The 10,796-nt window shown below is 38.3% G+C and overlaps 1 protein-coding gene across 4 annotated transcripts in view; it reads left to right on the forward strand.

The window, feature by feature from the left end:
• The window catches only part of PTPRC (protein tyrosine phosphatase receptor type C), a 118,241-nt gene that overhangs the window by 60,507 nt on the left and 46,938 nt on the right, over positions 1–10,796 (forward strand). For 2 of the 4 annotated variants that reach the window (XM_036068576.2, XM_036068580.2), the window contains 7 exons: positions 82–216; positions 3,055–3,195; positions 3,965–4,030; positions 5,169–5,195; positions 6,966–7,184; positions 9,278–9,406; positions 10,563–10,703. In XM_036068576.2, the coding sequence (XP_035924469.2) occupies positions 82–216; positions 3,055–3,195; positions 3,965–4,030; positions 5,169–5,195; positions 6,966–7,184; positions 9,278–9,406; positions 10,563–10,703 (858 nt within the window). The remainder of the gene's footprint in view (positions 1–81; positions 217–3,054; positions 3,196–3,964; positions 4,031–5,168; positions 5,196–6,965; positions 7,185–9,277; positions 9,407–10,562; positions 10,704–10,796) is intronic. The other 2 variants (XM_036068579.2, XM_036068582.2) reach the window with 2 other exon arrangements.

The following is a 10,796-nucleotide window of genomic DNA, read 5'->3' on the forward strand; positions in this document are numbered from 1 at the left end:
AATATACTTATAACCTCTTAGTATTTGTATTTTTCATCTATGGTGGGGAAACGCTGAAATGATTTCACTTTCTTACCTTAGGTGTTACACAGCCGCCTCTCCACCCCACGCACGCAGACTCGCAGGCGCCCTCTGCCGGATCTGACCCGCAGACACCCAGCACCGCTGCTGCCCTTCCCCCACGCACCCCTGCTCCGGGCGGGAATGACACAGCAGGTTTGCGGGGCTGTTAGACTTGTGCAAAGACGAAGAGAGCATGACAACTGCCTGTGTTTAAGAATAGTGTGAGGGAATCCAACCACTTGTTAAACATGTAGCACTTGCTAGTTGGTGAATTTGGAATTTCATACTTTCATAGTTATCCTTCGTTTATGAGGCCACATAACTAAGGTCCTTGTGATAGAGATGAAATAATAAAGAATGAGACTTACAAGAATAAAGGAAAGACCTGTTCCAGAGGAAACAGTTATTTAGGGTACTCTATATGTTTTTTTATATTTGGGGCAAGTATCATTGCAGAGTGAGAACTTTTTGCTGGTAATAAAGGATAATATGTATGAATTGTTGCTTAAAGATCCCCGACCAATACACAAAATCATGAAGAGTGGATGACTTCCATCATCAATGAAGGGCACCAAGAAATTGTAATCACAATTTAATTGTTTTTTAAAAGAATGGAAAAAAAGAAATAGATACTTCATATTCCCCATTCAAACATTAAGATTCTTTTGGCTTAGCATCTCTGTACATAAAAGCAATGCAAAATATCCCCTCCGTTGTCTTTCCAAAATCAGCGTCTAAGTCACTTCATGGTGCCCCCCCCTTTTTTATCCTGAAAAACAAAAATCCACATGGACACATATAAAAATGTAGTGGCCTGAGTGTCTGAAGGTTAAAGATGGCAATGGGGGGGCCTACAGAGTTGGTACTAAAGAGGCCTTGCTTTAAGTACGAATCAAACATGGAAGTCAACCCTATCAAATAGGGGCACAAAAATCATTCCAGGCAATGTACAAGCTTGAAACAACTGGAAAAAGAGCTGCCCTCGCCTCCCTGCCTCGTTCCACCCACCCTAGCTGCCAGGAGAACCGCAGTAAAAAGATTTGGAGCTTTTAGCAAATGCACAGATCCAGAAGTCGTGGATGAGAAGGAGCTGTAAAAGACCTAAAGGGGACTGACCTGCAGGGGCTGATAGATGCACAAACCACCCTATTTGCCCTCATGAAGAAATCCTTCCTCTCCAAGTGGCTAATTTCACTAATGAATTAGGATTAATTAACTTAAATAAAATGGTAAAAGCCACTCCTAAACCGGCACTGAGATTACCTACACAAGGGAGTCATAGTTTTCATATGAAGGAGGAAGGGAAGGGACTTGGGGAGGGAGCATGGGGGCCTCAGAGCAGAAGGACAAGGGACTCTGGGGGGGGGGGCGGTGAAGAGAACAAGCTCGTGAAAGAGAAGTAGGGAAGAATATGGAAGGAGACAAAAGACAAACCCATTGATTTTTAAAACGTGGCAGAGGACCAGTTCTGTGTCTAAATTTTTTATCTATATATTTATTTATTATTTTTTAAGATTTTATTTATTTATTTGACAGAGAGAGACACAGCGAGAGTGGGAACACAAGCACGGGGAGTGAGAGAGGGGGAAGCAGGCTTCCCGCCTAGCAGGGAGCCCGATGTGGGGCTCGGTCCCGGGACCCTGGGACCACGACCTGAGCTGAAGCAGATGCTCAACGACTGAGCCACCCAGGGGTCCCTAAATTTTTTTTTTTAAAGAAAATAAAAAGAAACCTTCCTGCTCTTCTCCTTGTTCTGTTGGAGCCCTTCTATGGGGATCCAGAACTGAAGAACTGATGTTTATATCATTCATTCTGCTCTATGGGTTAGTGAGATGGGAGGATGGGTAGTGGATTGTGTAGACCGAGCTGAGAACCCAAACTCAAATTTTTGGAAGATGCTTTTTCAATTCTAACGGATGTGGATGTGAAGTTATGGACTGTTCTGGGTTTGTAACTGGAGGATGCCTGCATGATGGCCTTGAAACCATTTTCAGAATGTGCATGCATGTTTTACTGTGCTCAAATACTGAGAATCTTACTGCAAATGCAAGGCTAATCTCCTATCATTGAACTGAGGACCCCAGGGATCATGACAGGGAAATAACCAAACAAGCTTAAATAGAGCCTCGTTAGTATTTCTTTTTGCTTTTGCCATGACAACTACCAGAGTGCTAGTCATGTAATAGGCACCCAATGCATACATATTGATTGCTTGTGCTGTAATTCTGGCTGTGATGTCTGCAGGAAGATGTCACATGCATGAGGTGCTTTGAAGCTTGAGAGCGAAAGGTCCTAACCAAATACATTGTGCCGTTTCTTCAGCAACGATGCCTGATTCTGTACCAATTGACTTAGATGTGCTTTTTCCTGACAAGGGCAGTCTACACAGTGGAAGTCGAATTGTAACCTTCAGCTGGAAAGGGAGCGCCCTGAGCTCAGCAACTGCACAGGCAGAAGCCCACTCAGCTTTGATTTAAGAACAGTAGACCTAAGCACCTGCACCCAGAAATCTGCCCCCCCCAGAGAGGTGCACCCCATGCGAGGCTTTCAGCACATGGCAGGTCGGGCTTCCTCTTCTGCCAACCTTAACACAGCCTTTTACACCCAGAACTCCACTCCCATCTCTGTGGTGTCAGCACTGGCAAGCCAGCCCCCCACTCTCTCGCCATGGTGCATTCTCACTAGCACCCAAGGCATGCCTCGGCCGGGGAGTTTGGTTTCCCTAAGTTGTGCAAGCTGGCTCCTCAAGTCCCAAAGACTTTTAAATTTGTGCTCCGAAGACAGAACTGCATAGGTTTTGAGTTGCCTGATGTTAAACTTAACCTCTTCCACAAAGCTTGCTGTTTTTCATTCAGTTTTGCAGAACACATAGAGCAAAGTGCCTGATTGTTGCTTGGCCTTAGCTTCAATAATCTGTTTATGTTGACTGTCTGGCCGTTGCCCTTGGGTGGCAGAAATGGACGACAGTGATGATGGCCTTTCTGATTGCAGGCTTCCCAGGAGAACGGATTACACCCAGCATCTTCCGTGTAGACACAGCTTTCACACCAGTAGCCACCCTCAGCCCTGCACACAGCAGCTCTGCTGCCTTACCTTCACGCATCTCCAGCACCACCCATGATAACGCCTCAGGTTTGACCATGATGCTCTAGGTGTCTTAGGTGATGGATAATGAGATGGAAACTTGAAACTTTAATGCAGCTCTTTTACTTCATACCAAATATTATTTGCAGGTTTCCTGTTTTACAAAGTTTCATATCTTGATACTAAATTAGACAAAATAAACTTGCCGGTAAGCTTTTTCTTCTGGGCATACTTTATTTTGTTATTCATAGTATGAATGTTGATGGCAAAGAAGAAAGATAATAGACTTTAGTGTCATATAGCTGGATCAAATCCAGCCTCCTTAACTTCCTGGCTGACTTTAGCACAAGCCACGAATAATTTGTGTGTGTCAGTTTTCCCTTCTGTAAAACTGGATATTATAATATTCATTTTATAGGATTGATGTGAGAACTGAGTATGTAAAAAAGGCTGGTAGGCAGTGAATATTAAAAAAGAGTAAGTGGTATCCTTATTAGTAATTAAAATAATAAAGTTGTAATTGAAGGAGAAAAGAGTAGTTTGACCATCAGGTAAGAATTACACCAAGGAATGAATAGTTTCTCTCAACTTATTTAATGTCATGCTCTAATTATTTGAACTATTGCTTATCTTCAAGGGCCATTGGTAGATAAAGCTTTGATTCACTTTTTTATTTTGAAAATGAGCAAGTGTTAATTCCAATGAGATCTCCTGTAGTAAAGACTTGGTTGGGAAAATATCTTTGCTGAAGAGTTTTTCCTTTGCCCTTTATTATGACAAACTCATTAACTTTTCTTCTCTGTTCATTTTCTTGCAGATGTGACTCTTACGTCCACTTCACCTGCAGCAAGCATTATCCATACAACTGCTCCCCCAACAATAGGTGACAATCTTACCTTCAGCCATGCAGTCATACCATGTACCTGGGATGTGCTCATAGAAGGGTCTCCCATTTGCTCTACACGGGGCTCCTTTTTTTGAGAAGTTCTATTGAGTATTCTAATCGTGGGGGCTGTGGAATAGCAGTTAGTCTTAAAACCCTTATTTTAGCAAGGCAACAACTGGTGAGATCAGAGCATAATGTTACTGTCATAACCTATCATGTCATTATAGCACCCCCCTGCTCTCCTAACTTTGTACTTTATGCAAATGCATAGAAAAATAATCAAATATACTAGGACTTCTTTCTCTAAGAGTGGGTTTAGGTATTAATATGAAAAGGAACTAGTCTATCAATGGGATTCTCCATTCCAAGTGGTGAATAGCAGAGGATTGACTGTCATGCAACATGGAGCATGGAAGCAAAAGCAAGGGCCCTCTAGGGAATGAACAGAGCAATCGGCAGTGGGTCGGCCATGGCAGAGCCGGCAAGCCCACTCTTCTTTCCCCAATTCTTCCAACTCAAAGACCAGATTAGCAGAGACCTCTTCGCTTTCACAAAGCACATTTCCACTCATTCTTCAGTTAATGCTTCACCCAAGATATGTTTCAATTCATTGAAAGAGCCATTAATTACTCTGGATCCAGTATATGTGCAAAGAACTTAACAAAAATTAAACTAGGGAATGAAGCAGCTTTTGCCTGTTTTCTGATGTTTTTAAACAAAGGTGTAAACTGAACTCTCTCGAGGTTATAATTATATAATCTATTTTGAGATTAATCAAGGGGATGAGGATCTTTTAAATGTTTTTGGCTGCGTGTAGAGGTAGCCATGTCACCACACCATAATCAAATGGGTGCTCAAAAATGCCAATATTATTATTATCACAATCATGTTTTTTGGGTAAATTCATGAAAATGTTTTATAGAACTAGCTCATTAGTTTATAACATTTGAAGTTTTGAGATTAAAACACTGTACTAGGCACTGTGAACCCTGCATTGTCTCTTAAACCTAACTCATAGACTTTACAATTTATGAAGTTGAAACATTGTAAAACCACCCTTTCCCAAAATGACTATAGCAGAGATATTGTAAATGACATTTTAATAATTTGCATTCTCTTTTTTTTTCTATTATAGTTCCTACTACACCTATGCAATCATGTGGTAAGTTTGTTTATCTAGAGGAAGCATATATCACTTTAGAATATTGCTTGAATTATTTCCTTCTTCGTTATAAGCTTCAAGACCCACTAGCAAGCTATACTCACTGGCTCTCATTTCCCAGTAATCATTAGTTCCAAATCTTAAGAGCTAGTGTCCTTCAGGAGCAAGAAGATTGATGTCATATTCAGACCTAGTTTTGAGCATCAGGATTAATAATTACTAGCTAAACAACTTTGGTGAAGCCACTTAACTCTCCCCGTTTGGGTGTGCATGAAATGGAAGATAACAAGTTTGCTTTGGGGTTGCAGGGGGTGAGGATTCAGTGTAATGATACATGTGAAATGTGGAGAATACCTTCAAGGCTTGTGAAGAAAAAGAATCTGTTTTTGTCTCTGCCTCTCTGTCTTTCTGTTTTGTCAGGGTTTTGGCTCAAAGCAGGTGTTTGAGAGCAGTTTGTGCAACCCTTTTCCCATTTTCCTACTCTCTTCTCAGTGAAGGTCTTTCGTGATGGGGGCTTCACCCTCCATATTGTTTGTGAATCTCATCGCTGAAGCCTCTGCCTTCGGTAGCTCCCCATACATTTAATGTAAAGATCAGCCTTCATATGTTTGCTTAATTAATATGGTATTTTATGATCATATTTCTCCTATATTATTGCCTCCTTACACTCTTCACTTAACTAATATGAAATTACTTACAGTTTTCTAAACCCATAGTGGTTACATAATGTCTCTGTGTTCTCTCCTGCTTTTCTTCCTCTACGCTTAGAATTCCACTCCGCCTTCATCCAGCGCACCCCCTCCCACCATCTCTTTTCCTATGTCCTACTCATATTTTAAAACACAAACTGAGTCACCCACCTCCTCTGGAGAGCCTCTGCTATCCCTGCAATCTGAATAGATTTCTCCCCACCCTACTCCCATGTTATTTTGTGCATAATCTTGTTTTAGGTGTTTGCGTGTCTTCTGCAACTCATGTCTATGTTTGTCTCCATGTTAGGACTCTACATTTCTAAGAGCTGATCATTTGTATTCCTAGGGCTTGGGACAATGTCTTAAAGATAATAAGGGCTTAATAATGTTCATTGGATTAAAAATGAGTGAATAAATTAGCATTTGTGGAAAACATATTTTTACCAGTCAACGGAATTTGTTTAAATAAAGGAGAGAATGTGAGATGTCACTAAGGAGAGGTCCTTAGGAGGGTTTATTATTGATAATTTTACCTAGGTAAAGGAGTAATGAGGCCTGTGGTCCCTGAATTAATGTTCCACATATTTGGAGAAACAGGTAATCAAGAACTGCATTTTAGAAAGAAAGGGAAATGATAAAGCAAGGAGAAGAAATTTGTCAGATGCTTCATTCATTTGTGCATCAATTCAACAAGTAATATTCAAACAAACGAGCCCCTACTAATGACAGGTTTTACGCAAAAACTTGGATTTATGTTGATGCTCAAAGTAAACTGGACTTTGCTGTCATAGAATGAATATACAGTTCAGTCAGGAAGACAGACATTAATCTGTCAATCACCCAAGTATAAACTTAAAAGCTGAGGTCCTTGATAGGCAGGGATATAAAGGGAATATTGAAAAATAATTATGGACACACCTGATGTGTTTCCTCTCTTTTTCATGTTTCTGGGGATACTTTGTTAGATATTTGATATTTTTGAAAATCTATAATATAATAAGGTGCTTGCATTTGATGTAGATTTATTTGTTCTGAAAATTTTTTTTAAAAGATAATCCTCACTTCTATTTTCTTTCAGATGAGAAGTATGCATACATCTCTGTGAAATATCATTATGATAATGAAACTAAGTCATTTAAGGCAAAACTAAATGTTAGTGATAAAGTGAATTGTGGAAATGACAAATGTGTAGAGAATGAGATCCGCAGCCTACCAGAATGTACAAATACTAATGTTACTATAAGTCATAATTCATGTCATATTCCAAATAAAATTTTAAACTTGGAAGTACCACCAGGTAAATATAAATTGGTTTCTATTTGTATATTTACAAAAAAGTACAATTTTATGTGTCTTGCATGCTAGGGGTTGCAGGAATCTGTCAGGTGAGTGAGCAGGGTGAAGGAAAGGAAGTCGGCAGGACGCAAGTGTGTGAACTTTCTGCTCTCCTACCCCAGTGAGTTTAGGAACTCTTATAAGCCGTCTTAATTCTTTTTCCCTCCCTACACTCCTTCTACACAGTGTATCGCGTAGATTAAGTATTATTTATCCCTCTGTGGATAAGCGATTATCCACAAGCTTTCTTCCCCCCCCATTTAATTCAAGTCATTAAATACATATGTGCACATATTTATCCTTCTAAATACAGTTGTGTCTGGACTATATTGGGGGAAAACACAAAGTCAAGGATTTGATGGTTGTGGAAAGAACAAAAATACTTGCACATAAAAAAAGAGATTATGATCATTTTAAGGTGATCAAGCCGGTTTTGCCAGCTCAGCTCCTGCTGGGAAGAAGGGACCAGGGTATCAAGCCCACTCCACTAAAGCATATCTTTACAAAATGCATTTTGGAAAAGGGATTCAGGAACTGTAAATGTTTTGACTATCTCACATCACATAATAATTCAAGAACATTGATTTGTTAACATTTCAATAGGTTAAAGTTTGCTTTCATATCTTGGTTATTGTAAATAATGCTGCTTTAAACATAGGGGTGCATGTAACCTTTTGAATTAATGTTCTTGTATTCTTTGGGTGAATATCTAGCAGTGAGATTGCTGGATCATAGGGTAGTTCTATTTTTAACTTTTTGAGGAACCGCCATACTGTTTTCCACAGTGGCTGCCCCAGTTTGTATCCCCACCAACAGTGCACAAGGGGACCTTTTTCTCCACATCCTCACCAACACCTGTTGTTTCTTGTGTTGTTGATTTTAGCCATTCTGACAGGTGTGATGTGATAGCTCATGTAGTTTTGATTCGCATTTCCCTGATGGTCTGTGATGATGAGCATCTTTTCATGTGTCTGTTGGCCATCTGCATGTCTTCTTTGGAGAAATGTCTGTTTATGCCTTCTGCCCGACTATTTGTTTTTTGGGTGTTGATTTGTGTAAGTTCTTTATATATTTTGGATACGAACCCTTTATTGGATTTGTCATTTGCAACAACATGGATGTAGCTAGAGAATATAATGCTAAATGAAATAGAGAAAGACAAATACTATATGACTTCACTCATATATGGAATTTAAGAAACAAAACAAAGGGAAAAAATAAGAGAGAGAGAGACAGAAAGCAAGAAACAGACTTTTTTTTTTTTTTTAAAGATTTTATTTATTTGACAGAGAGAGATACAGCAAGAGAGGGAACACAAGCAGGGGGAGTGGGAGAGTGAGAAGCAGGCTTCCCGCTGAGGAGGGAGCAGGGCTCCATCCCAAGACCCTGGGATCATGACCTAAGTTGAAGGCAGACGCTTAACAACTGAGCCACGCAGATGCCCCAAGAAACAGACTCTTAACTATAGAGAACAAACTGATGGTGACCAGAGGGGAAGGGGATTAAAAAGGTGATGCAGATTAAGGAGTGCACTTGTTATTGTAGGGAATTGTTGAATTGCTAAATAAAATAAAATAAAAACTTAAAAATACATAGGTTAAAGATTGATTTTTTTGAAAAATTATTGAAATAAATTATCAATTAGGAACAGAAAATGACGATGTAAAAAACATTCTCCAAGACAGAACCCCCTATACTCTGTGTAATAATCATTTAATAAAAAAATCAAGAGTAAATAAAAAAATTGAAGATATAAGGAAAAGAATGAAGTGAGTGTGTTAAAATGTGCAAAAAATGCAATTTCACCTAGACATTTGCTTGGGTCCCATTTTTTAAAGGTAAGATAAATTCTAAATAAAATGCTGCCAAAATGTGTGATGTTAAAAAGAATAAATAATTGAGACATGCAAAACCCTGAATTATTAGACTTTGCCAAAAGCACTCTAAATGCTTGCCAAAGACTATATCATGAATATAATTTCAGTCACTTTAATTGAGCATATGGCACACATTATGAAACATTAATCATCTATTTCTATATCTTCTTTTTGACAGGTCCTGAAGGTTTTGATTTGGAAGATTGTACAGAGGATGAAAAAGCAAATACTTCTATTTGTTTAAAAGTAGAAGAAAACAAAAATTTTACTTGTGATAATAATAAAATTAGATACACATTTCAATGTGGTAAGAATATAGCTTTGATTAGAGTATTTTTATGGTAGAAAGTTGTTCTAGATGTATCTAATCCTTCCTTCCTTCCTTTCTTCCCTTCCTTCTACCCCCTCCCTTCTTTATTTTTTTCCTTCTTTCTCCCCCTTTCCTCTCCCTACCACTGTCTCCCTCCCCCTCCCCTTCCCCACTTTTGGTCCATGGTATATTTGGAGTCAAAACATTGTATTCTTTATACCACTCAAATTCACAAAATAGACAAATACTTTCCTTAAAAAATAATCTTTGAAATAGTAACAATTAATTTACAAGAATTTTCTTGGCAATTGTTATACACAAGATATTGTTGAAGGGATTATCACAGAAGGATGTTATAAAAAAATTATGATACACATACTGTTAGAATAAAAGCAAACATAAGATCATATTACTCAAGAGTTTATGTGGTCAGCCCTCCATCAACAAAATTCATAGACAACCTCAAGAACACTTACATGAGAGACAAGTGGGAAAAGCACAGTAAGTGCCTCTAGGAATATGAATTCGGGTTCATATGGGGGGCAATAACTGAGATACCGGTTCTTTTTAATAATTAATGACTTAATGAATTTTTATTTCTTTTTATTTGAATTTATTAAGGTGGAAGCTCCTTCTTTGGTATAAAGCCATCTGCTAAGCCATATTTGGCAAAACAGAGACAGACAGACAGACACACACACACACACATACACACACAAAGGATGTAGTGCGACACCGGTTGTAATCATCATGCTATAAAGAAGATTCATGGCTGTGATATAAATAGTATGAGGAAAGCAAGAACAAACTGATGATGAACTGATGGTAAAACAATGATGTATCTAAAATATTTGTTAGGCAAAAGCTAACTCAGGTTCAATCTCAGTTTCTGAACAGAGAACTCCTTCCATCAGTTATATTAGAGACACTCTCAAATTCAGTTGGACTTTTTAATATTTTCTTTAAAATGGAGTATGGCAAAACCATGCATTATGATAGTAGTTTTTTGTAGTATCATTTACTTATTATTTACTATTTGTAAAAGTTTTCAATTCTGATAGATATTAAATTATTGTAGATAGGAAATCTAAAGAGAAAATTAAATGTGATATATTGTATTCATATACTGATATATGATACTTATGTCTTTCAGGTAATTATACTGCATATAATAAGACAGAAGTTAACTTTGAACACTTTTCACCTAACCAAAGTTATTCCTGTAGTTTACAAGCATCCTATGGTGGCCATATGTTTTTGCACATAAATAAAACTGTTCAAACAGATATTGGAAGTGAGTATATTAGTTATATGTGTATGTAAAATTTCTTCTTCTGTTCTTACAATTCTTTGAGAATCACAGAAAATGATGCTGTAGATTTGGAGA

The sequence above is a fragment of the Halichoerus grypus genome, chromosome 7 (genome assembly GCF_964656455.1).
Source record: "Halichoerus grypus chromosome 7, mHalGry1.hap1.1, whole genome shotgun sequence".
NCBI classification, from domain to species: domain Eukaryota; kingdom Metazoa; phylum Chordata; class Mammalia; order Carnivora; family Phocidae; genus Halichoerus; species Halichoerus grypus.